Raw genomic sequence first — 27477 nt, 5'->3', positions numbered from 1 at the left:
CATTTACCTGGAAGAGGATATCCCAGTTATCAATCATGGCACGGACCACATTGACAGAAGCAACATAATGGTCAATCCCCAATCTTGTCTTCCTGGACTCCCTCTTGGCAAATCTCCCCTTCTTCAGGAGAGCAGATCCAAACACCAGAGCCAAATTGGTGGAAGTCATACGGTTGCCTGAAACCTATGAAAAGGAAAGCAGAAAGTGATTGCCTCTGAGGTGCTGATGGAAATAACACCAATATAAATGTCTCATTTTGTTCTTGTTTCCCTCTCCCACTGTGTGTCTCTGTCTCTGTCTCCCTCTCTCTCTCTCATATACTCCCACAATGTCCCCTACTACTCTCTCATTGCCCTTTTCCAGAGTTGGGATTTTTGTTGTTGTTGTTGTTGTTGTTGTTGTTACCAACTGTCCATCAATGCCAATGGAGTCTTCGCAGTTCTCAGTAATTTTATGCAGGGCCTTCAGCAGACGCTCCAGGGTGTCACTATGGCAGGGTGGCATCAGGTAAACCAGCAGTTGCAGAGCAGAAAGCTGATCCTGCGGCTTTAGAGCTAGAAGAAGGAAAATAGGGGCTAGCTCAGGGGGCTATCCTTGGCAGCAGCCAGATACCAGGAGAGATGTGATTATGCTTGAAAACTGAGGAAATCTATGGAGAAAGTACCCAGGCATCTTGTCTTTGCCCATTCCCAAAGCATTTGAACTCAGGAACTCTAAAAGTAAGAAAGTGCTCCCATCAAAATCAGACCCTAAGAGGACACGTGCAGCTTCAAGAAACTCTAGAGAAATTTCCAAACAATAGATTTACGATGGAATATTAAGAGATACAGAGAAAGTAACCTGGATATGTGTTTTCATCTTCTGATGTTTCTTCTGTTTTAGTTCCTTGGGGTCCTGCAGCCAGAGCTCTGTCCTGATACCCCTATATCCCCCCTACTACTTCCTTTCCTTGCCTAAGAAGGGAGAGCAGAACACTCACTTGCTGTCAGAAGGAAGGACATGTACAGATCATCTGGCAGCAGCGAGTCCTTCATGTCACGGAAAAACTCCTTGAGGAGTGCAGCCACATCATGCACATTCTGAGTGTCATCTAGCACTACATCCAGACCTTGATCAAATTCTTCACGGAGCTGGAAAGAAGAGAGAGAATACATGGACCCTCTGCCCTGTCCACCTCGGGCCCCCACCAGACATGAACCCCACACACACACACACCTGTTTTTCCTCACTCAAGGAACAGAAGTATAAACATAACCAATTTACCTCCCGCACTCTCTCCTCCGAGTATTCCAGAGTGAAAATCCCCACTGTGCTTAAGCCTGAAAGAAAAAAACAGGGGATGCTAAGTATCTCTGGTCCCCCTCTCCCTGGCATTTCCCTTCTCCCCAGCTGAATCCCAACCCCAACTGGTGGCAGGGGAAAGGTTCCCATCCTGAAACCCATTTCTCTCCCCATTTCTAGAACACCATTCTTCCCGTTTAATTACCTCCTACCTTGATTTAACCATCATTTTTTCGGTCCCCTTACCATGTTTTTCAATGAAGCTGCAGCAAGCCTCAACAACCTGGGGTATTTGTTTAGCAATCGGATTGAGGCTCATTTTCCTTTTGGATCCCAGAAGTCGCTGGCCAATTGGAAAGGAAATCTTGGAAAGTTGCAGGGTCTGCAGCAGCAGGGCCCCATCCTCCAGTTCAGCCAGACTGTCCACAGATACTGCACCCTGTAGAGAAACCCAGACTGTCTTAAAAATGGGGGCGGGGGCAGGAGTGTCCCTTTGGACCTTCCTGGGGATTCGATCACATTCATAATAGGAGACATTGTCTCTGTGGCAAGCCAGTTACACCCCTCCAACATGTCCCGCTCAGCTTCCCCTCCGTCTGAGGACACAGGCCTTGACCCTCCCATCCCACTCACGCACATCCCTGGATGCCTCAGGAAGGGCCACTGCCTGAACCCTGGAGTGTTTAACTCACTCGACGTCCACGGCGAGTAAACTCCCGGGGCAAGGAGGGCTCATCCCGTCTACGACTGAAAAAGCGCCTGATGCGGCCAAACATCCTTTGCACCACGTTTCCCCGACGACGGCCAGCAGCCTGACCGGTGGATTCTTCAATCTCCATCGCGGCTATTAGTTCAAGATGCTTGCGGCGGGTAAGCTCATTCACCAGCACCTCTTCCAGACGAATGCCAAATGTCTTAAGTGATACAGCTGGGGAGCCAGGGAGAGAAAGAATGAGAAACGTCAAGGCTCCACAGCGCTAAATCAGGAGGAACTGCAGGGGCTGTGGCACTTCTCTCAGCAGCCGCAGGCAGCCAACCCCACCCCTCCAGACTCGCAGCGCCCCTTCCCGGGTTGTGAGCCAAAAAAGACCCTGCAGTGGTTTGGCGAAAAGACTCCGCTCCACTCAAACTACCCCGACGGAGCTCAGGGTCCCTGCCTTAAGTCCTGCCAGGGGATGACAGCCTCGAAGCAGTGAGGGCAGTTTCTTCTGGGAGATCCGTCTGAGGTGGATGCACGGGGAAGGCTTAGGCAGATCAGTTGGGACCGCCCTGTGCCTGTAGCCAGTGGGCCATTTCCTGAAATCATCCCCTACGGGGTTGGGAGGGGGAGTGACTCCAGAAGCAGTGGGCATCGCCCAGCCTCCAGTAACCAGGGACACAATGGGGGGGGGGGCAGCGTCCCATTTAGTTCCTACGAAAAGTAAGAGAGCCCCTCACCCCTCTGCTGTCCTCTCAGAATCAGGAACCACTTCTCAAAGGTGTTTGGACGGTCAATAGGTAGAGCTATGGGAAGAGAAAAAGAAATGACACGCACACTGACACAAATTGGATTTAATCAATGTCGAAAACATCTCAACATATTGATCCACAGGGAGGGGGATAGCAAACAGCTCAGTCCAGGATGCTGAACGTGTTGTTTGCTCCCAGCCTCAGTTTCCCAGTTTGACAACGGGACCAAGCCTATCTACCACACCTGAGACTCGAAGAATTTAACCAGATCAGATGATCGGAGGCGCGGCGTGAGCAGCGCACACCGTGTCAAGTAGGGCAGTAACTCCGCTGAAGGCTTCAAGCATCAATTGCTGGCTCCAAGGCGCCCGGACAGTGCAACAGGCTAGGGGAGGGGCTCCGCCTGCGGCGGCAAGTAGGGGTCGCCAAGTTCCTACCGGTGCGCTCGCGCCTGGGCTGCCGTCGGCTCCCAGCGCCGCAGTCCGAGAAGCGGCGACTCGTGCGGTCCGGGCGCGCAGACCCCCCGCAGCCAGGTCTCCGCGACCCCCGCGTCTCCACCTCAGGCCACGCCCTCTGAATGCGCCTGGCGAGCCCGCCGCCCCCGCACTTCTCACTGCTGCAGGGGCACCCCTCGACCCGCGCGCCCCCTCCCTCCCGCCTCCCCCTGGGCGGCCGAGTCCGCTCGCACTCCCGGCCCCCGCACGCTCCGACCCCATCCAGGGTTCCGTGCAGCTCGCTCACCCGCAGCTGGCTGAGGTGGGCAGCGCTCGCAGCGCACCTCCCGCCGACGCTCCCGCTCCCGCTCCAGAGCCCGCACCGCCCTCCCGCTCTGTGCAGGGATTGGCGCGTGTCTCTCCCAACTGTCTCGCTATCTCCCTGGATTCGCCATCTCTTGAGCACGCCGTCTCTGTGCGTCCCGGTCCTTTCTCGGAGTGTCCCTCTCGCTCTGACTTGTTCGCGCACCGCACCTGGTGCGTCTGTCTCTTCACCTGCCCTCTGTCCACCTGTCTGTCCCTGCCATTCGCCTGTCTGACCACCCCTCCAGCCCCCAGGTTTTGACCCAACTCAACTAATCTTGACCTCTCCCACAATTCAGCAAATACCCTTCAACTCCCGTTTCCTCAGTTGTCCCGGCACCAAGGGACCTGAGCGGGAGCCTCTCCTACCCTCCTGGACCCCCCACTCGGCCCGTCCCGCCCGGGGGTCCGCTCGCCCGAAGGAGGAGACGCCACGTTCCGGGCCAGCTCACCTCTGTCAGGTTTGAATTCAGAGAGGAAATGTCTGGCCACGAGTTCGTGGTAAGCAGTCTCCTGCAGCTTCAGACGCTCCAGCTCCGACAGACTGTGTATTGATATCATCTTCGTCCTGCGGTCCGGATTGTGTCCTGGGGCTCCTCCCAGGACGTTTACTAAAAAAATAAAGGCGGACAATAACAGCAAAGGGGGCATGATTCTGGGGCACAGTGTCCTTGCTGCCTTCAGAAAAGGAATGCAGCCACCCATTCTGGAATCGGATGATTATCAAGGCTGCATCATCCAATTGTCACTGGACCTGGTGGAAGGAGCTACGGGGGGGAGGGTGGCAAAGGGGGAGGGAAAACTGGGAGGCGGCTTCACCCTCAAGCAGAGCTGCCTCTGGTTGCTTATTTAAAAAAAAAAAAAAAAAAAAAAAAAAAAAAAAAAAAAAAACAACGTAAAAAAAATCAGCCCTGAACCGACAGTCCAGAAAACAGAAAGCCCAATTAGGCAAAAGGAAAAAAGGGGAATAAAAAAAGAAAAAGAAAAAAGAAGGAAAAAAGATTAAAAGAAAACCAACCAACCTTACTCATAATTTTAAAATGTACACTGAGACGAGAATAAGGTAATATTGTCCATCAATTAACTAGGACATTGATGGAGCTCATTTTTATTTTTTAATGATACTACTCTATGCTGTCCAGGTTGGACGAAATGGGCACATCCATCTAGGTTAGGAGCACTGAAAATTTGTACAACTCTTCCAGAAAGCAAACTGGACACATAAGTATGGAGCCAAATATCATCCCCAAGCCCTTTGACCCAGTAATTCCCTTCTAGGAATCTATCCTAATGAAATCTTCCTTCAGACAGGAAAAACTATATGTACATGAGCCATAACAGGAAAACATTTAAGGGAAAAAAGCTAGCCCAGAAACAAGACTAGTTATATAAATTATGGAATGATCACAGTCTGGAAAATTATGTAATCATTAAACTGATGTTTACAAAGAGCTTTTAAATAGCAAATACAAAATATAGAATTGTATTAATCATGATTACAACCATGTGAAGGAAAATATGCACAAAAATAAAAGAAATGCACCCCAATACAAACAGCATCTGTATTAAGTGGTAGGATTTTATTTGCCTTATGCCTTTTCTCTATTTACCCAAAATTGTGCAACTTGATTATATTTTTTTTTCATGAACGAAACATCAGTTTGTACCAAAACAAACAAACATCATGTCCAGGCCATTTCTAATGAGACTCCCTACACAGGATTGGTGATCAGAGTGAAATCTTAGTGTATTGGCAAACCTGTTCTATATGTCCCTTCTCCATGGTACCCATCTCAGGCTCCTCTAGGGCTTCATAGGATCCCCCAGTGGACATCTCTCTGGACCCCATGCAGTATTCTTTCCTGCACATCCTGGCCTCTGTTACTCACTTGCTCTTTCATTCATTTTTTTAAAAAATCGATATGAACTGCCTACTTTGTGCCAGATACTAAAGATTCAAATATGAGCAAGATAATGCTACTCTTTTCATAAAGGATCTAACAGCGAAGTGAAGGAAATACGCAAGGCGAAAACAATTTACAAAACCTTGTGATAAGTCAATGGCCAAGATATAAACAAAGTACTGTGAGAGAAGAACATCTAAGTCAGCCCTGGGGGTGTGTGTGGAGAAATGGATGTCCAGAGAGAGAACAGCTTGTGCAAAGGCAGAGAGATGGGAGAGCGGTTGTTATATTCTTAAAACTGTCCAAAGGGGATGGAAGGAGATAAATCTGCATAGGCAGGGATACTCAGGAATGGCCCTGTAAGCCATGTTATGGAGCTGGACCTTCTCCTGAAGGCAGTAGACAACTACTGCAGGGTTTTCAATAGAGAGTGACAGAGTCAGAGCTGCAGTTGGAAAAAGCACAGGAAGCAGTGAAAACCAGGGTTTGGGTAGAGTCTGAAGCAGGTAGATGAGCCAAGAGGCAAAGAGATGCTGATACTAGCCATACTAGCCATTGTCACTGGGGCTGGGGCAGGGAATGGATTTTATGGGTAGAACTGATTGAACTGATGGAACTTAGAGGAATTGTGATAAAAAGGAAAGAATTTGGGACAGCTCCAAAGGTTATGGTTTGGAGTGAGTGAGTGGATGCTGGTTCTTGACAGAGAAGATAATTTGGGGAACTAAACCTTTTGATAAGAAGGGAAATGGTCACATGTCATTTTTTTTTCTGAGCTCCCCTTTGCCATGGAGTTTTATGGTAACATTCTATATATTATAGTTGAGTAGGGGGAGAGGGCTTAAATCCCAAAGATCAGGTACATATATGGCTTTGACAAAGGAAAAGTAAGTATGAGTTTATCATTCAATAATCTAATACATGAGCTCTGTCCAAAACAAACACAAGCAAACCCACAGACCCACAAAAATCCCACCCTTCTTTTGTTTCCAAAATTTTCTTTGCCCACTTTCCTTGATGGCCAAAGTCATGCATATCAGTAATAAATTCTTGCCAGATAACTAAGGTGCAGTATGAGAAAAAGACCAGGAGTCTTTCTATGGCTTCAGAACCGAGCTAGCAGGAAAATCCTTAACATGGATTTTTTTAAAGTAGATTTTTTTAAAGCTACTTTGACTGCAAAGCACCATCCCCTGGACCCAAAGTGAATGCCTAAGCCCAACTACTAAACTGCATCCACAAAACTGATCATTTTAACCAAAGATTATGCACAGAACCCACCTCAGTCCTAGACTAAGTCTCTAGCAAGCCCCCATTCACAATAGCAGGTCCATAACCTATTAGTCCAGGGTCTCATCCTGACACACACAACCTAGTTCTGGCTGAATTTTTCTAACATTACTCTCCCTTTCCCCCTTTTCTCCCTTTTCCCCTTGCCCCGATCCAGACATTTATGTACCTGTTTTGGAGTTGCAGCTACTTCTTCTTCCAAGGCTTCCCAGATCTGGTCATCCAAAGAGTAGGCTGGTTCTTTTACCCAAAATCAAGATGAAAATTGATCCCTCTCTTCCCCCAAAATAAGGTAAGAACAAACAAGAAAACCTCAAAACAACACCAGCCAAAAGAGAGAGAGAGAAAGAGAGAAGCCTTTGAGAGATGAGTCAGCCTCGATGCTTACAATTACGAAGGGAATCAAAGGCCTTAGAATAAACCGTTTGTCATTGCCTCCTGCTCAAAGATAGAGGGCTAAACTTAAGAGCAATCATATGCTGCAGTTGTATCAGTAAAACTGACACTGTCTTGCTTGCCTTCAAGTCTCCCAAGGCACCAGGAGAATACAGGAGAGAGCAGAGTTAGGAAGGCCAGTGTGCCCAAACAGGAAGCAGATGGAAAAGGTGTGGAGGGGGGCAAGTAAGCCAACTTCTATGCCACCACGAGACAGAGAGGCAGGTAGCAGGTTTGTAAGATCTGAATACTTGTCTTTAGGCCTGGTTTTCCAAGCTCCTCATAGGGAACAAGGTGCCAAGAGACCTCTGGCTCCAAAGTGTCTTCCCTTTCCCCCTTCAGCATGGGGCTGGCCTGAAGTGACCACAACACCAAAAAATACACAAGCAGAAAGGGGAAAAGCAGGACCTATCAAGCAGGACCTATCAGTTTCAGCCTAGAATTGAAGACATTTGCAAAAATAATATCCTAAGACAAATATCTCTGGAGTTACAGCTAGGTAGAACCAAGTGCAAAGCCAAGCTTTACCATTTGTTACCTGTGTGACCTCAGGAAAATCAATTGAATTCCCTGAGCCTCAGGGACTTCCTCTATAAAATGGGGAAATGATGCAATACCCACTTCAGCAGTTGTGTGAGAATTAAATGAATAATGTATGTGTGATATTTAGCATTGGTTTTTAATAAACACGTTGATCTTGAAGGTTCTTTGCAAAGGGCCCGAGTTTACCAGAAAATATCATGTTTCAAAAGTAATTATATACAATTAGAATTTGTATCAATGCATACAACATCTTACTCTGTTCAAGCTCTGCTAAATTTGAATTAAATTAAAACAGGTAAAGAGGGCAGTCCCGGTGGCTCATCAGTTTAGCACCTGCCTTCGGCCCAGGGCGTGGTCCTGGAGACCCAGGATTGAGTCCCACCTCGGGCTTCTGCATGGAGCCTACTTCTCCCTCTGCCTGTGTCTCTGCATCTCTCTGTGTATGTGTCTCTCATGAATAAATAAATAAAATCTTTAAAATAAATAAATAAATAAATAAATAAATAAATAAATAAATAAAACAGGTAAAGAGATCTTGGGAAACTGTTGGGAATAGATCTTTCTTCTTCAATATCCAATGGTATCAGGTCAAGTCTTTAAAAAAATCTTACAAAATTTAGGAAAACTAACTATATATCTCAGTTTTTCAAATGCTAGTATTCATGTTAGTAAAATGCCTATATGTCTCAAAATTTGTTTTTCTTTTGAACCATCCAATTTTACATTGTCACTGGCAAAAGAAAGCATAGTTGTATCTAGATCAGTCAAGGGGCTAGGATATTAGCAGATGCCAAAAGAGAGAGCTTGAACAACGAACAGAGGGACACCCAAACCAAGTCTCCAGCAATACAAAAAGGGGAAATACACATAAGTGGCGTCAAGCTTGTTCCTCACCTCCTCCCGAAATGCATGGCACAGATGAGAAACAAATTAACGTCAGAAAGGTCACCCACTTCAACATTGTGAGGACAGAAATGCTTTCATCTGGGCATAAATTCACAGTCCTCACAATTTGGAGGACTACATTGCCCCCATCAAATAGTTTGGGATATCAGAGTGCTTACTAGTGAACAAGTATGAGAATAAAAGTGGGGGCTGCACTGATTCCATCATTTGAATCCTTATAAACTAGGCACTTTATGGCACCATCAGAATTTTGCTCCAAGCCTCTGATAGCTCCTCGGAGTCTGAGAAATTGATAGTGAATGAGGGTGAGTGGCCAGCAAGCATTGTGTCTACGTTATTCAAATGTCTACAGGCAGTGACAATGGATAAAGACATCCCCAAAAATATATCACTACATGGGAAAAAGACACAGGTCTCTAGATGAAAACATTTTGACACTAGTTTGGTCTGCTGGCACAATACCTCACCTATCCCTGAACATTACTGAGTTAGCCTCTAAGTTGTTATCCTGTAACCTGCATTTAGGCAAAGGCTGCAGTCATGTTGAACAAAATGGCTCATTTTATCCTATGCAGTAATTGTGCCCCAAGATAATTGAATTTGGGGACAGTGTTCTTCAATATGTAGAGTCAGCCTATCACACCATAGCCAAAACTCACAAACTGGAGGTAGTATTGTTAAAATATATTGAGAAAAGTTCAGGGTTCAGGAAAAAAGAATGTTTCAGGAACTGCCTAGTATATATTAGAAAGGATCAGAGAGAGAAGAGACCTTAGCCATTACCTAGTCCAAAGCTTCCCTGTTCCACAGTTCAGAAAATTGAGGCTCAGAGAAGGACAGAAGTTTGCCGAAAGGCACACAGCAACTTAACAGCAGAATCTAGAAAAGAACCCAGTTCTTCTCAGTCCTAGGGCTCTTTCCACTACCCCATACACCTTTACTCTTAATAGCTGCCAAATAACACATAGCTAACTACTGATGAAAAGAATGGACACATAATCAAAGTTTGATTCCATAAGCCAAAAGAGGTCATATCTGAAGGTAGACAACCACCATGAATTACAATCTCTTTGTAAAATAAGAACAATCCTCATCCTATAGAATGTAGGATGCCCCTTTTAAATGTTATTGACTAAAGAAACAACTGGAGCCCAGGATGGTGAAAGGCAATCTTTATGCTACAAACATCTCAAAAGATAGTGCAAACGAGGTGATATGACACCTAATACAGCGAGCTATAGATATTCTCACTATTATCTGCAGGATGTGTCAGAGTGCACAGTAGTGTTGGCATCAGCAAGCTGTGTAACAGTTTATCTGTTTTCCCCCTTAGGTTGTTGCTTTTATTATGCCATGGGAGAAAAAGTAAAAACTAAGATGTTCCATCAATAGGAGGGAACGTGTTTTTAAATATCTACTTTGTCTCATACATCTCATTTTTCTCAAAAGCTTTCAATATGCCCATTATGTCTGGGTCCTAGCACACAGTAGGTGTGCAATAAGTGTTCCTTAAGTGAATCAGAGGATTATAAACTTTGAGGGTTTTGAGAGAACATAAATGTCTTGTAATTAAAACAGAAACAGCTATTCATGATTCATGGATAAATGAATCATGCTATTTTATTCTCACAACAACGCCTGGGAAGGAGGGAGTTTGGGTATTATGTTTCCCCATTTTACAGATAACAACAAACTAGGGCTATGGAGAGGTTGTGACTTACCTGTAGTTGCACAAAAAGGGCCATGGAGGAATCTGATCTGGGAACCAGCTGTCCCTATCTATCCTCGGGCCAGGCCTTTGCCTTTCCCACCAAATCATGGTATGTCTTGGTTGTTCACCTGCTGTCCGGAACTGGAACAGTCTGAATTGTGACTATCTTCTTTCCTAAGAAGGCAGCTGGATTTCTGAAGTCTTATTTATACACACTATTCTTGAGAAATGGGAATAGAGGTAGATTAGATAGATTGATCAGTTGATAGATATGATAGGTAAATAAGATGATAATGAGAGAGAGAGCTGGCTCAGAAAAAAAAAAAAGACTATTATGAAAGATAGAAGACAGGAGGAGATAGAGGAAAAAGGCATCAAAAGGCCTGTGTGTTCCTCCCACCACATCCCTCACCCTGGCCTGCCCCAAGCTGACATTGTGCCATCCTGAAAAAGTCCTGACATACGGACTGGAACTTGGGTTCAAATCTCAGCCCTGCCACATTTAAGCTCACACACTCACCAACCAAGTGACCTGTAGCAAATTATCTCACACTTCTGAGCCTCAAGTTCCATCACCTTACAAAATAAGAATCATGATACCTGTTAGGTGTGACAGTGGTAAAGATTAAATACAAGGCAGGGCAGAATGAAATAATCCTCCAAAGGGCACAGTGCTGTACCAAAAGATCAGAACGTGAAATCTGAGAGAAAGAATGAGCAGAAGTGTTACTATCTGGAATGAGGCAGATAGTGTCCCTCTCTGGAGAGGGCCCTTGCACCATTCTTTGAAAGCAAAAATGGGTACTCACCCCCAGTCAGCAGGAAGCATACTTTTCAGAGGGGATGCATTAAACTGTTTCTTCACTGGGTCTTTCAATGATCAGAGATGCAAGGTAACTGTGGGGAGGGGGGCAGGAATGGGCTTTTAACCTAGGCTGTGAAATGTAGACAAAAGGGAACTGGCTCACAAAAGGGACTTAGTCTCTCCCTTTGGCTTCCACAGCAGTGTGCAAGCCATCCATGTTAGAGATGGGGGAAGAAAGTAGGGAGACATATGGAGTGGAAAGCCCCAGTTTCTGCCTTTGGGCTCTTGCAGCCTAGTTGAAGGCCACACAAATGTCACAAGCCAGAATGCCTGTCAAGAAAGGCTCGTGGGTCTAATATCATTCTTCTCTGCACTAATTTAAATACATCTCCTCTGCTTTTTTCCTTTAAGGAATACTAAGAATTTATTTTCTCAGGTCTGCTAGCACTAGGAAGACCCTTACTCAGCTGTAGGTTTTCAGTAAACTCTGATTCATTTTTCCTATCTTCTCAACAGCCCTGTCACCTCAAGCACCCCTCTTTTAGACACACTCCCTTTCAGACACATGCATTGGCTCTCACAGACATCCATGCACACACACACATTCTCAAGCTCTCTCACATATGTATTTTTAGACACACACACACACACACACACACAGAGAGAGAGAGAGAGAGAGAGAGAGAGAGAGAGAGAAAATGTATTCGCTACAACAGAGAAGGAGGGAAATGAGACTCTGCCATCAAGCATTTGTACCTGCAGACCACAGCTGGGGCTTCTACAGAGAGGGCATGAGACAGAAAAGACCAATGGAGACACTCCCCCAAACTATTTGGACAGACCCCTAGGAAGGAAACCTTTAGAATAAAGTTGTTCTCAGAAACTGTGGTGAGAGCTTCCTCTTTTCCCTTCTTTGTTTCCCCACCCCCACCTTCTTTTCTTCTCCTTTGATTGTCTCTTTCCCCCAACAGGCATCCAATTTGCTGCCAGTTTTCTTTTTCAAAATCCTGTCTGAGTGGCTGTCATAGAGAATTGGGGCTGTGGGAGATGTTTTCCCAGTCGATGTCATGCTAAGAATGGTATTTTAGAACTACATTAAAATAACGACATTTAAAAAAAATATCAATATCTGCCTAACTACCTATCTATACCCTCATCAAAATTAGACCACTGCCTTGGCTATGATGCAGGGGGAAAAACCCACCAAAAACAAAAACAAAAGAAACCTAGACCAAGAATCAGGAGCCAAGTTACTAAGCAGCTGAGTAGCCTTGGGGAAGTCGGTGAGCATCTCCAAGCCAAAACACAACTGGGGTGTTTTATTATCAGCTTGTTTATCTAAGAGCAGGGCAGAAACACAGCTCTCAAGTCTGCAGAGTCTTTGATACTTCCACAGGACTTTGTCAACTCCATGACATGGGGTCACACTGCCTATGTCCGCATTTGGGACAGAAAGGCGCCCCTTTCTTTTCAGAAAGGGTGCCAGAGAGCCAAGGGTCTAAGCACATCTCCCTGTCTCTTGCTCCTGGAGCCCCAGCTCAGGCTGGCTGCCCTTGACCACAGCTAGGTGACAGCGGAAGAGGCGGCAGGGATGAGAACCCTCGTGGCGCGGACATTGCGCCCTCTGCCTGGGAGGCTGGTCCTGGGCCTCCGGCTGCCACCAAGCTGTGAGCACGGCCTTTGGGCTGGGGTGCGCCACAGGCGTCCTGCCCCTGTGTGGCTCGAGAGAGCGCAGAAGCTGCAAAGTTCAACAAAGCCTCGCGGCGCGCAAAGACCCCTCTCAGCTCCCACACCCTGCCGGGAACTCAAAAAATGAAAATTTGCTTGCGAGAACTAGGGTTTAGAGCATTGAACGCGGAAATCTGGAACTTGTGTAGCACTTGCCGGCTTCCTCTCCCTCCCTCACGTCGGGTCCTCCACTTGGAGGGACCCTCACCTCCCACTCTAGCCCCTCAGTGGGCTGCACTCAGGCCCCAGGAGCCCTGCCCCTGCACTACCTCTTGGCGACTCTCCTGGTCCGGCCAGGGAATCAGTGGCTGCGTGACCCGCTGGTCAGTCGTGCGGTTTGGCCACGGCCGTCCTGGGACGAGCTGCAGGCTCCGCGAGCGCTTAGCTCTGCTGCTCAGATTCCCCCACTCTGTATAAAGCTTTCCGCGGTGGGGCAGGGGCTGATTCATAGCAATTTTCCACGCAGCAGCCAGCTCAGTGCCTTACGCATACCTGTTTGCTAAATTCCCTGGGCTACTCCTACTGTTTTTCGCTGTACCCCACAATCTTCTCTCCCTTTATTCAAAGCTGATCTTTCCTTGGAGATTCAGCTCAGGAGTCCCTTCCTCTGAGTGCTCCAAATTTCCCCTCCCCTGGTCATGCCACACAATCTCACATTACAAGCAAAGGAAAGGCAGAAGTGGAGGTTTAGATGGCTAAGAAACTTACCAAAGGGCACAGAGCTAATTAGTGGCAGAGTCAAGAGGGAGACCCAAAACTCCTGGATTGAAGCTCAGCGCATTTTGCTACCCTTCATTGCTTCCCTTCTGCCCTGATTGGTATGGCATTGGAGGGCAGGGAACATCTCTTGTTGGCCCTTTGCACACAGGGACTGCACCAGCTATAACCTCCTCCCCACCTTGCCTCACTCTTTCTGCTCCTTGTTTCCTGTTTTGTCCAGGGCCTCTGCTCTTGCAAACTCAGAGACAAAAAGGTCATTTTGTTCAAAGTCCCGTGCAAGAGCAAACAGAAGCTGACTTCGCAAAGTCCTCTACCCACCTGGATGAGGATGATCTCAGTAACCTCCCTCCTGCAACACACACACACACACACACACACACACACACACACACACAACTATAGTCTTCATCATTCTTTTTGTAGCTTCTTGGTTGGCACCTTGTGAAATCAGAAGGCATCCACACCTGCCCAAACCATCTTACCTTCTAATACCTCTTCCCCAAACTGCTGCCCTTCCAATCTGCAGCTCAGCACTGGTATGTACAAATCACTCCTCAGTCAAGCAAAAATATATTATTCACAAGTACTAAATATTCTCATCTGATGCGATGAGGGTAACACGGGGTTATAAATGCAAGCTCTCAAGTGGGGAGATTTCAAATATGCAATTACACCCCCTCCCAACTGGATTTTTCTCCTCTCCTGGACAAAGTAAATGGACAAAGGGAGGAGGGTATTGTTGACACAGAGGGACAGGAATGGAAAAGAAAGAAGAGAGTCAAGAATGTCACAGAGACTATGGGTGATCCTGGCAAGAGGGAAGGAGTAGGAGGCAGAGCCTGGGCAAAGTAGAGAAGGAATGAAAGGGAGGGGAGAGGAACGTGGGCTGCTGCTGACTTCAGGTGTACACAGATACTGGGGCAGCCCAGGGAGACATGGACTGCCTCCCAAATGCTCAGGGAAGTGGCTCTCAGATCTCCTGGATTGGAAAATGAGATCCAGGAACCCCGTGGCAAGTCCCTTTTAACCACCCTAGCAAAAGGAGAGTTTCTGGCTCCAGCAGCCACATGGGTGGCGCTCTTTGCACTTGAAGTACCACCTCACCACCATCAGGACCAGGAAGATGCCCTCTTTTCCTCCTCCTTCCTCCCACCCCTCCCCCCACAGTAATTCAATAAATCTTACCCAACACAGGAATGTAATTTGAATGCTCAGGGCAGTTTTCCTTTCCATTGAAGAAGAGGATCTTTCCCTCTCCTCCTGCTGCAAATGGGCTGGGTGCTGCCCCTTTATACATTCTAGAGCACCAGATCAGGAGAGGGGGAGAAAGGGAGGGAGCAGCAGTTTGAGGCTGGTCCAAATTGTCCCTGGCATCTCTCTCTCTCTCTCTCTCTCTCTCTCTCTCTCTCTCTCTCTCTTTCTCTCTCTCTCTCGTTGGATTTTTTTCTGTAGCCCCTCCTTCTGGCCCTGGCAGCTCTGCTCCCCTTCCTCACTGCAGCATCCTGCAACCAATTTCCCCACCTTTCTGATAATGGGACTGATATTGGGGAGCATCCTTCTGGTGATGTTCGCTTTATAATGTAGGATCTTAGACTGATATACCAGGGAAGGATTTTAGTTGGGAGTGGGTGGGTGTCAAGAAGATGAAACGAGAAACCCATTCAGGTAGCCAACTGCCTTGTCAGGAAAGTAACACAAGTTGGTGTTAGGGGCAGTTGGGAGACATGATTTGAACCCCAGTGCACAGAGAGTCAATTTAGGCAGAAGAATGGCAGGTTGTCGGCTTGAGTTATAGTGATCGCCTTGGTAACATAAATACTGCACAGTATAATAGTGAAAAGGTAGATCACTGAATATCACTCAGCCTCAGTTTTCTCAACTGCAAAATAGGGGAATAAATGCTCACCCCATAGCACCATGGGGAAGAACATGTGAAATAGCATCAATATGGTACATATGGCCTGGCACAGAGGCCCTTGACCCCTGGACTACCTTCTGGTGTTGGGCACAGGAAGGAAAAGAGCTTTCCCAAGGTCACATAGCAAGCAGCAGAATCAGGATTAGAATCTAGGTACCCCAAACACCCCCCCCCAAGAAGGGTGCTTTCCACCTCACTTCCTACTCTAAGAAGACTGCCAGCGCTATCCTTGGGGACCTGGCTGGAGTGGAAGGGGGTGGGTGGGTTAAGAGCTGATTCTCTGAAGTTGTATACAGAGACTCTACCACTTAGCCCCAGCCCAAGGGCTCAGGCTTATGCTTCATCCCCCTGCTCATCATCACTTGGGTAATCTCCCCATGCCATCTTGGAATGATTCACTGCCACTTTAGTGCCACCTCTGCTGCTCAACTCTGAGACAGTGACTCACCCTCTAGCTGGCCAGGGCCTCTGCCCTCCAGGAAAGAGGCTTTCTTCTTAATTGACTGCAGAAGCCTCAGCCGCAGTGGAACAACGCCCTTCCAGGCAGGATTCAGGATGGAGGGCTTTGAGGAGGAAAGGAATAGCTCCCTACCCCAAAGCTACCACCTGTCTTCCCCACAGCAACTGGGGCGGCACTACTGGAATCCTCTCTCTAGATTTCTTACGATAACTCCTTAAGTGCCCTCAAGTCTCAGCATTTCCAAAAGATTTCACTCAGGACATCTCTTGGCTGCATATAATCCAGCCACAGTGTTGGACACAGTGTGTGGCACTGTGCTGGACACCCACAAGATATAAAGTAAGAGGAGATGTCCCTGGCCCCCAATGAGTGTTCATTACAAATTAAAAAAAATTAACTTGGCAATTTGGAAAGGAGGAGAACACAGGGAGAAATAAATTAGTAAGTACCTGTGAGTAATGGAGGTGATGGACAGATGGGCCTCACTGGAGTCCCAAGGACTGGGGCTGTAACCTGGAATGTCTTGTAACTATCAAGTGGCATCACTAAAATCATTGGTGCAAGCATTTCCCTTAAACACAGAACATCGCTTAAGGAATTGAATGCTAACTGAACCCCTGTCTGTCCTTGCTTAGGGGCATCGTCTGGTGGCCATTTATCCCTCCCTCTGATTCTCCAATTCCCCCAATTTTTCAAATCTTTATATCTGATTAGGGTTGGAGAGAGGAGGAAGGGCTGGAAGGGAAAGGAGTTCTTCCAGATCTTAACTGGGATAAGCACTTTGCATGTGTTTCCTCCTTCCAACTTCACAACCACCCCGCCAACATACCTCAGTGACTTGCTAAGCTAGTCACCTACAAAGCCACAGAACAGGGATTCGAAGTAGAACGACTCTAAAGCCTTCAGCACGGCGCTTTACACAATGCGCCGCAGGAGGCAGATGTCCTCTTCCTCCACCTCTCCTACCCCCGCTGTCCATCTCAACAGAAAGGAGGAAAGCAGGCGACCGGAGCCAGATGGTCATCTGGCTGCAGAGCCTTCTGGAGTAACCCCTGTAGCAGGTAGCCCGTACCTCAGAGTTTCCTGTGGGGGCTACCTCGTGCTGCAAAGCACCTTTGGCAACTCTACCGCCCCCTGCCACCAGTGGCTCCACAGCCTTGGCCACAGTTCTCGAGAGAGCTTGTGTGCTAAGAAAACAAAAAACAGAAAACAAACAAAAAGAAAACAACAACAAAAAAGCAAAAACAAAAAAACTCACCGGTTGCCCAAGAGCTGTCACAGGCTGGTGTGGGCTGCAGATAGCTCTACCAGATTTGGTGACATAAGCGGGAGGGAGGAACATATATGATGCCCTACTATGTGTCCAGCGCGGGGTCAGTGATTTTTATGCAGAAAATTAGTTGCTTTGCAAAATAGTGAGTTCTCCATGAAGAGAAGTCTTCAAGCTAGGTTAGGACAGGTTTCGCAAAAAGCTTCTCTGCAGATTTAAACTCCTTACTTCTTGAAACCAATAATGCCCTCCACCCTTAAGAGTTGTCCACTCTCCCAAAGATAGGAGGAAAAACACCCCCTGGGGGGCAAAGGTCAAGGCGCTGAAGGGTCTGGGGGAGGGTAGTAGGAGGAGCCTCCCGGGGGTCGATTATACGGGGAAGCAGGGTCCCTGCGGAGCCCTAGCGCTTGCCACCCGCCGGCGGATTCCCCCAACCTTCCAGCTTTCCTAGGTTGCAACTGGCCCCCCCGCCTGGACCGAATTCAATCCCTTTACTTGGGACTGGAGAACAGGCGTTAAGGGGGCAACACCTCAGGTCAAAGGGAAGATAGCGTCTGTGCCGTCACCGCCTCGCCGGCCCATCCCCCCTCCTTCTTTCCCCTCCTCCCCTCCTCGCCCCCTTCTCTTCCGCCCAGAGGGAAGGAGGGGGCGGGCTGTGTGTGTGTGTATGTATGTATGCATGTACGCGTGTGTGCGCGCGCGCGGGTGCGGTTCGTCTGTGTGTGCGTTCGGTGTGTGGCTGGGTGTGGGGTGTGGAGTATATTTGGTTTGCGCTGGACGTGGAGCGTGTGTTTTGTGCAGTGTTTGTGTGTGCGTGCTTGTAAGTTGTACATTTCTGCCCGATTATAGTGTGACTATGTGGGTGCGATCTGGATGTGGGTGTGTTCCATGTATGGTTTCTGCCGGGTTCGTGGTCGTGCTGTGGTGAGTGTGTATGTGTGCAGTGTGCATATGTGTTATGCTCATTGAACCTTGTGTGCATAGGTGTGTTTGATGTGTGTTTACCCTTGGATGTGCTATGCCTGTGTGAGTTTATGGGTGGTGTTTGTTGGGGTGTATAGTGTGTGAGTTCATGAGCAAAATGTCTTTATGTGAGCCTACTTAAGCTGTGTGTGTTAAAAGGTTCATGTGCATGAAGGTATGGAGTGTGTGTGTGTGTGTGTGTGTGTGTGTATTTGGGTGTGATGTGTTCATGTGTGTGTGGGGATGCATGTGGCCAGTGTATGGGCTCAGATGGAGGGCTGGAGACCATGTGTATTTTGGAGTGGGGTCGCTGCCTGAGTGGACTGGTATGGTGTGTGAGAGAACTGGGTTGTTGAGAGAATCCAAGTGACTGCGCTTGGTGGGTGTTTTTTTTTTAATTGGGGGAGGGGCGTTGCCCAAGGACTGGGACGAAAAAGGAGGTAGGGACCGGAGACTCTGGCAGGGTCGCCGCTGGCTTGACCTGCTGTGTCTGGGTCCTCCTGCCCTTGGCTGGTGAGTCATCGCAAGGCCTGCTGGGGCAGGGTGTGAGCTTACCTGGCTGCTTAGAGGAAAGAAGAGGAGGGCGCTGCACGTGATTGGCCAGGTAGGGCACCTAGGGGCGCGGTGCAGGGGCTGGTGGGAGTAAGCTGGAGAGATTCTTGGTCACTCGCCCAACACCCCTCCCCCCCAGGAGATCCCAGTCCTTGCCTAGCTGAGCCCAACTATTTGCTCAGGGCCTTGCTGTTTCACATCTCCTTGGCTTTGTGTGGGCAGATCCAGTTGCCTGGAATCCCTTTTCCCCTGGGCCTCGTGACAAACTCCTACTTATTTTTCTAAGACCTAACTTAAGAGTCACAAAACTTTCTCTGCTTTTCTCCTTCCCAGTTGAAGGCTCCCTCCTTTGAGCCACCATAATTACATTCTTCATACTTCTCATGACATGATCATACATAACTGGATACATAACTACAATTATTGGTCTCTCCTTTTAAACTCTGAGCTCCTGTAGAGAACGTCTGGTATATAGTAAGAGTAATGGTAGTGATCATCATAATAACGTTACCATTTATTAAGTACTTGCTGTGCACCAGGCATCGGGCTAAGTGCTCTTACAATCATTACCTCTTCGAGTCCTCACAATGACCCTATGAGATAGGTGGAGCTATGATTATCGTTATTTTATACATCACACATCAAGCTCAGAGTAGTAAAGTAACTACTCCAAGATCACACAGCCAGAGGGAGGTGGAGCTAGTATTTAAATACAGGTTTGCTTTGTTCCCTAAACCTTTCTTCTATACAGGCAGCCTCACGCAGAGTCTCCTGATTCCTGCTAGGCATTGAAGTCTCTATCAAACAGTATCATTTCTCAACAAATCTTTCTTTTGAGTTTACTGACAGCACCAAGAGTGCTCAGCATAATTACTTTCTTTGTCTCTCAGATAGCTGATACCTTCTCCACCTAATTACCTGCTTTGTTGACACCTCAAAATCTTTAATTACTCTAGGCTCATAAGCACCTCACCAGCTCCTGTTCTGGGAGCTCTCCTTAGGCTGGTGCTGAAAGATCAGAGAATGAGCACTGTCTAGCCATAGGGTCAGGGGAATTGGGTATGGAGAATGATGGAGGCAAGGGGTCAGAATGGAGTGAGGGAATGATTTCACAGTTCCCCCAGGCCTGTTTTTACAGCATTACCACCAGAAGTTGGTATGCAGTAAATTTCAAGCAGGACAGTCATCTCCATATCAAGCTGCACACTGAAAAACAAGCAGATCCCCCCCCCCCGAAAAAATTCCTGAATGGCCCTATTTTGTATTATTCATGTTTGGTGGGGGCAGGGGGAGCACTGTGCTTGCCTAATGGGGCTCATGCTGCTCTAATGCCTTCCAAGCAGCCTCATATGAGAAATCCAAATTAAAACAATACATGGGGGGAGCACATTTATGGCGGGGTGTCAGGCCAGTCACAGCTTCCAGCTCAGCCCCTAGGGAACCAGCTTAGACTGCTGCAAAGAGGTCAGGGGGTGGAGAGAGAGGGACAATTCAACTGTGGTGAGTCACTTCACCACTTTTCAGGGGGGAAAGCGAGAAGCACGATTTAAATTGCTACAGTTATTGTGCCCTCTCAACTGGCACAAATAAGCCTGGTGTGTGGCCGAAAAGCAGCTGGATCATCCATAAAACTTCCCTGAAGCTGGGCCTGGGTCAGCACCTCATCCTGGGTGGGCAGGAAAAGCATTGCCTAAACTAATATGTAGCCAGAAAGTCTCCTTTTGAAAAAAAAAAAATGGTGCGGGGTAATAGAGAGGCCAGTCTCAGTCACTCAGGGTACAGACTAGCTGAAGCCCTCGGTAAGTCCATACAAGGAGTTCATCAGACTTTCATTTCTCCCAGCATCTAGTCTCAGGCATTTGGCTTTCCTGCAGCTGTGGGTCAGTCTGACACCTCTTCTGAATATACCAGCTTCTCTTCCACTTCCTCAAAGTCACTCTTGTGAGCCCTCTCCCTCTTCTAAATTTCTCTTCCTGCCTCCCATCCCAACACACACACACACACACACACACACACACACACACACACACACTACTTGGAGCTTAAAATCTGCACTATGCCTTTTTCTCTTTGGAGTTTATAACATGAGGATTATAAATTATATGGAGAATTGTAAAGGTGGAAAAATGCTTTAATAACTCCCATTACTCTCAACTGTAAACAGAAATTTGCTTGTTTTCATACTAAAAACAACCTGTTAGGGGCAAGGTACAGATGTGAATTTTTTTATTGAGGAGAGAGATCTTGGCTTCGCCATGAGAGTAAAGCCCTTTAAAGATGAGAATCTTTGACTTTTCCATAGGGGCAGAGGAGCATTGGAGTGAGAAAGCTTTGAGTTATATCCCCGGCTCCATGGCTTCCTTGCTGTGTGATCTTGGGAAGGTTACTTCATCTCTCTGAATCTCACTTTTTTCTTATGTAAATTGGAGATATTAACACCTGCCTTAGAAATGCTCAGAGGACTGAAAGGGGTAGAATATGGAAAGCACCAGCCAAATGCCTAACGTGAATAGAAAACATTCAAGAAAAGGTTAATTCCCTCCCTCACTGTACTCCCCTCCACCTTTACCGAATACTCCAGTGTCTCAACCACTTTGTTCAGCGACTGAAGCCGACTGACTGAGCTGCCAATTTTCCTCATTACTGATGTGTCTGACACTCTTCAAATAACCCCTCTTCTTTTAGGACAATGTTTTGATCAGCCTAATGCAGCCCAGGAAGAACTGGACCCTTAGTCCAATTCTCACTCTGCAGTTTCTCCTGGCAGTGTTAATGAGACCAAGGTTTCAGTGGTAATACTCCATGCAGGAAAGTTTCAAACTACCTGCCCAGTATCTAGACTCCCCCGCCCAGTTATGAACTGAACTCCCCAACCCTCATTGCAGGCCCATTCCGGACCCTGTCTCCTACATATACATGCTGTGCCATGGTACTCAAGGGAATGACAGCATGACTATTTCCTGGTGAAACTGCTCCCCCCTACTCCTGCTTGGTGTTCTTTATTCACTGCCACCTAAAAATTAAAAAGGGTTTCAAAGGCCACCCTTTTTCTAGCAGCCACCAAGGTTGGGAGGCAGACAGGGTGACAAGAGAGATGATGGATATTTTTCTGATATCTATTTTACAGCACTTAAAATACAGCTCCAGTTAGTTGTTTATCTGTTTGCAGTTAAAGGAAAGTAAAATTTACCCTTAGCCTAAAATGGTCAAGTGAGAGAAGACCCCTATCTATGCCCTTCCCTCCCTGATGCTGTTGCCTCCCTCTAGAGACAAAAGTAAGTCACTACAAACAAAAGCTGCATTTAAGAAGGAAGTGGTAGGTTAAAAAGTTGAGCATAGGAGTTCCATAGAATCCCCTAAATTGAGATTTGAGGGCGGAAAAAGCTCTGAGAGGCTGGTATCCAGGTGTTCCAAGTCTTTGGAAGATGCCTTCACCTTCTCCTTTTCCCTCACCCCTCTTATTAATCTTGCATGCTACCCCTCACTGACCCCAGACTCCAGCATGCAACATTATCTCTTCGGGAGTCCTTCTGAGGATTTTGGAATTTAGAAAAACTTCTCCAGCGCCTACCCATCTCTGCTTCTGAGGAGGCCCATAGCCTCCGCTTTGAGGAGGGAAGAAGGAGGGGTAGCAATGAAGGGTCAGGTGAAGCAGGGGTTTAGAATAGGCTCTGGCCATTTAATAAGCTTCCCTGAGTGCAGGGACCTACTGGTGGCTGGGTATTGGGTGCCCATCCTGAGGAAGCTGTGTGGTTTCTCAAGAGGTGTATCTGAGATATAACAGTAGCTGCCAAGGCTCATCAAACATGCCATCTACCTACTTCTGCTGATACATGTGAGAACAAATGATACTGCCAGAAAGAAACAGAAAGCATTTCCTAGTGACTCAGACGGCCAGCAATGAGGACACAGGTGGTATTTGCACTGCATCTTCCAGTTGAAATGTGCACTTTTTCTCAGAAAGGAATCTATAAGTAATCAAATAGATCAAAGATCAGATTTTGGACTCTGGGCAAGGGAACAGCACCAACATCATACTGACTACCTAGCAACTGTCTGTTGTATATCAGCATAGGGCTAGGAGCTTTGCAAATGTGATCTCTTTTAATATCATTCAAGCTTTGAAATCACACCAAGCCAGGTCAGAATCCTTGCTCAGCCACTGTGTGGCAGTGGACAAGTTACTTAACTTCTCTGAGCTTTTGTCTTTTTGTTTTTGTTTTTGAGCTTTTGTCTTTAAAATAAAGATAAGAATACTTACCTCGGAGACAGTTGTCATGAATGTTAAATGAGATCATTTATGTAAAGTGACTGGTCCATAGTACATCTTTGGAGAAGGAAAAAAACACATCTTTTGATACCTGAGCCATAGAGAGTATTTAATGTAATTGATATACCATATGAATATGATTATTCTTATCTATAACCTGGAAATGTAGGCATTATTATATCATTTGAAGAGAGGTTAAATAACTTGCTCCCTGCAACACAGGGCAAAAACAGGCCTAGATCTCAAACCAGTTCTGCCTCTTCCCACCCAGTTTTAGAGGGCATTTTATGGTCATTGAGAGGCTGACCTGATCTAGTCATTACATTTAAACCACAATTTGAAGGGGGAAAAAAAGCCCTTAAACACTGTATAGTGGGATTCTAGATAATCATCTGATTTATTTGCATATCACAGGCCCTGTATTATCCTTTTTAAAACATTTTTAAATTATAAGAGTAATATAAAAACAAACTTGATAAAGGTTTTAAGAAACAGAAATAACAATTATGGCACCCACTTAATAGGATCTCTTAATTTACCTTGTTGCTGAATTTTCTTCCAGTCTTTCAAAAATGCATACTTGACACAATTATAACCATACCATTTTCCACAATGCCACATATTCTTCATGAACACCATATTTATGGCTGTAGACTAGTCTAACAAGTGGTACATCGTAGAGTCTGTTTAACCATTCCACTAGTTTTGTACGTTTAGGTTGTCTTAGTAGATGAGCATGAATAAAGGAATGATGTTGCTTGCACCATTGCCATAATCACCCTCAGGGAGGAGCCTGAGGTACATTCTGCAAGAGTATTATTTTCTGCCAGTTTTCATCGCACAGATTCTGTCTTTAAACCTCATGGTGGGTAAAGTGGCTAATCTGAGAGCTGTCACATTTTTTTTTCCTATGGGAAAATGTCTTTTGAGGTGCAAACAAATGATTTACAAAGGAATTTGGGAAGTCCTACCATTGGTGAATGGGGGTGCTCATCTGATAACATGACAAAGGGAGTGAGATGTTGCACTGGCAAACTTGCCCCAGCTCTGAAAAAATAATCCTGTTACAGCTGAATTGGGCCTGGTCTTAGCAAATTGATTGGGTCCCATCTCCAAGAAAAGATCAAATTTGTATGTAAAGTGGGCCCCGGGGTCCCTTCAGCTTTAGAGTTTTGGCTGCTTTACAGAAGTTCAACTGTCTGAGGCTAAATCCAATGCCAAGAGCAAACTGGAAGAGAGAATTTCAAGTGGGTCAATCGTGCTGTCCCTTTTCCCTGGGTAAAAAGACCTTTCTGGGCCACTATTCTTCCCAAATCTCCATGATGCCTCGTCCAGATGTCTTCATATGGTTGTCCATTGTCCACTACCACTGTCAAAAGATTACTCTGATATACCAACTGTCTTCTGAGAAAGTTGGAGGTGGGTGGGTGAGAGACATTTAAAATACTTCCCCCTACTCTATCCAGCCAGTGGCCAGCTACTTCCCTCCACCTCTGACTCCAGAGGATTTCATGAAGATATCTGAAGGGAGGCACCCATGGCAAATTATAGCCCTACAGAATATCAATAGTTATGTTGTACAATCACATGAATAGTTATTATTCATATTGCACAGCATTGGTCAGGGAAGAGAGTAATGAATGGGTTCTTACCTGGTAAAAAAAAAAAAAAAAAACTGTACCCAAAGACTAATTATTGCAGAGTGCTGTCCTGTGACTTAAATGAGATCATACATGTAAAGGAGTGAACCTTGGGCCCAGCACCTGGGAAGGGCTTCACGTATATTGGCTGCTATTATGAGTAATGGAGCTGGTGTGGGCAGTGACGTGCTACCGGCATATGTGGGGGGACACGTCTCACTAGAATAGACATTCAGTAGCAAATCTAAGATCTCACACTTGGGTTCAAACACCAACTAAATACAGAATGCAGACACTGAAAAGAACTTGGCTTGACTGTAAAAAAAAAAAAAGGTAGCTTCAATTGAAATTGTGTGTACAATTGTGAAATTGTACTTCCAATGTGAATAAACCATTTGTGTGAACTGTGTGGTATGTACGTGAGATTTGTGTGTAGGATGTGCACTTGTGATATGGGTATATTGTACTGTGTGTGAAAAGCACACGATGAGAGTGAAGCATGTGTGTTTGTACATCTGTGATTTGAATGTGGGCATGTGTGGGTGTGGGAATGTGTACGTATGTGCATATTTATGACTAAGTATCTGTGTACCATGAGTGTCATGTAGGCCTCCAAAAGAGGGGAAGTCAGCCATCCAGGACTATATTTACAGGGGCACAGCTGGAAATCCTCTTTTGGCCAGGTCATTAGGCATTCACAACTTGGAACATGTTCAAAGAAGAGCAGCTAGATGCGGGTAGGAGACTTGCAGCCATGTCACATGTCCAACAGATGAAGAAACTGAGGAGGTTTGGCCTGCATAAGAATAGGGGTGAGTGGGGGTGGGGGAATGGGGAGGGCTGGCACTCTTCCATTGTGAAAGGATCATGAAGGTCAGTGCCAGGGCCAGAAGGACATAGATTTGGGTTCCATTTAAGGAAAAGTCTTCAAATTTAAATAGACATGGATGTCTTTAGATAGGGATGGGCTTTCTTGTGTGATATTAACCCAGTCCCAATGGGGTTATTCCTAAAGGAAACTTCCTATTCATGATCTCATTGGAGTCACATGACAACCTTGTAGGCCAGGTGGGGGTGGAATAGTTCCCCTCCCTCCTTTTCTCCAACAGGGTGCCTGGGCCATTAAGGCCTTAAAGGGCATTCATAAAACTCCCTCCCCTTTTTTTTCCAATTTACTAGGATCACATAAACTTGAACAAATATAAAGAACAAAAAATTAAACTCTGTGTGTATGCAGATATCTTTCCTTCTCAGAGATCTTGTGGCTTGCCAGAGACTATACTTGAATTTGCTAACCACGCTGCAATCCCTCAGCAGTAGTCAGACTCCTGGGATGGTTCTCAGCAGGGTGCTGAGGCTGACAAGAACTGAAAACAAGTTTTTGCTGAAATAAGTTGTTGAGGCCCACCCTCTCCCTGCCTCTCCTCCCCCGCCTGTGAGGGGGCAGAGGAAAGAGGAGACAGCCCCAGGTTTTGTCTATGGCTGGTGACCAATGACGCACTCTCACCAATATAGATTTTGGAGGTGGAGACTATGGAAAAACAGGTGGCAGTGGGGGCAGGTGGCAGCCTGGAAGGGGTGGGGCCTTCCAAGGGGGAGTGAAGGACAGTGTGGGTAGGGGTCCCGGGAAATCTCAAAAAGAAACAAACAGTTCCCGGGAAATTTCAAAAAGAAACAAACAGTCCTCTGAAACTTTAAGGAGGAAAAAAAATCGGTTTTCAAAAATGTGCATTATAGAAGCAGTTCCAGGAAAGGGGTGAAATGCCACCCACATATTTTGATCCGTGCTGTGATCTTTGCACATCTATGGCCTCAACTCCACAGGGAAAGGGGAACCTAGAATTGATTTCAAGCACCCAAGTAAAGACCCAGGCTAAAGACCCCAAGCCTCCGCCCCTGGGCAGTTTGGGGCAGTGGGCAGTTGGCAGGGCTTCAACAGAACCAGATTTGCTGCCGACTCCTTGTATGACCTTGAGCAGGCCTTTTGCCATCTCTGGGCTTCAATGTCGCCATGTCTTAAATGAAGGGGTTGAATTCGACGACTCTAAGAGGCCCACGGTGATACTCCGTAGTTAAGATTGGGATGCTAGGGACAAGATTCGGGCAAAAGGACCTCCCTCCCCCCCTCATCTTCATCGTCCCTGGGCCCTGGCCGCGCAGCCTGGAACATTCCCCCTCGGGGCTTTAGGGCCCTTGGGTTGCGGGGTGGCGCGTCGGGCCCCAGGCCTCCGCCGTCTCCCCGCCCGGTGAGCCAGCGGCTCCGCCCCCGCGCTCACCCCGCGTCCCGCCGGGCCATTAGCGCGATTGCTCGCGGTTCCCGGCAAAGCTGGTGATTTATGCGGGGCCTCGACGGGGCAGTCCCTGGAGCCAGGAACAATTAGCTAAAAGCCAGCGGGAAGGGAGGCGAGGGGGCGGCGAGCCAAGCCCCAGGGCGCCCAGCCGGGGCTGTGGCCGCGGGCTGCCCCGGGCCCGAGCGCCCCAGCCCCAGACTCGGTGGGCCCAACTCACCACGGCGGGGGCGGGGCTCAAAGGCCGAGGCGAAAAGGCAGTCCAGGATCCACGCCATGACCCGCGCCGAGTGCCGGCCGCCTGGCAGCTGGCTTCCGCGCCGTCCCCGCACAGGGCCGCCCTAAGTAGCCCCCGGTGACCACGCCCTGAGCCGCACCCTGCACCCAGCTCGGAGTGTCTTGGTCACCGGACACCTCGGGCTTGTCACGAAGGGGGCAGGGCCTCAGGGGAGCGCCCCCTCCCTCCGGAGGAGAGGCCGCTGGTCCCGTAGCCCCTTCCCCCACCCGGAGGGAGACCAAGATGCAGCTCCTGTCCCGGGGAGCTCC

At 47.3% G+C, this 27477-nt stretch overlaps 1 protein-coding gene across 2 annotated transcripts in view; it reads right to left on the bottom strand.

Moving 5' to 3' along the window:
- ARHGAP36 (Rho GTPase activating protein 36) overlaps positions 1-27209 on the bottom strand; it is a 30603-nt gene extending 3394 nt beyond the window's left edge. The window contains exons 1-9 of one of the 2 annotated variants that reach the window (XM_041741914.1): positions 27152-27209; positions 3981-4139; positions 2720-2785; positions 1975-2210; positions 1529-1721; positions 1265-1320; positions 981-1131; positions 407-555; positions 8-184 (exon numbers count right to left, since the gene is read on the bottom strand). In XM_041741914.1, the coding sequence (XP_041597848.1) occupies positions 8-184; positions 407-555; positions 981-1131; positions 1265-1320; positions 1529-1721; positions 1975-2210; positions 2720-2785; positions 3981-4139; positions 27152-27209 (1245 nt within the window). Of the gene's footprint in view, positions 1-7; positions 185-406; positions 556-980; positions 1132-1264; positions 1321-1528; positions 1722-1974; positions 2211-2719; positions 2786-3980; positions 4234-27151 lie in introns of those variants that run through there. The other variant, XM_041741913.1, reaches the window with a different exon arrangement.
- Positions 27210-27477: the final 268 nt, after the last annotated feature.

Source organism: Vulpes lagopus, chromosome X (assembly GCF_018345385.1).
Source record: "Vulpes lagopus strain Blue_001 chromosome X, ASM1834538v1, whole genome shotgun sequence".
NCBI lineage: Eukaryota > Metazoa > Chordata > Mammalia > Carnivora > Canidae > Vulpes > Vulpes lagopus.
The sequence above is the reverse complement of the archived record's forward strand: the minus strand, read 5'-3'. Positions and strand labels throughout refer to the sequence as shown.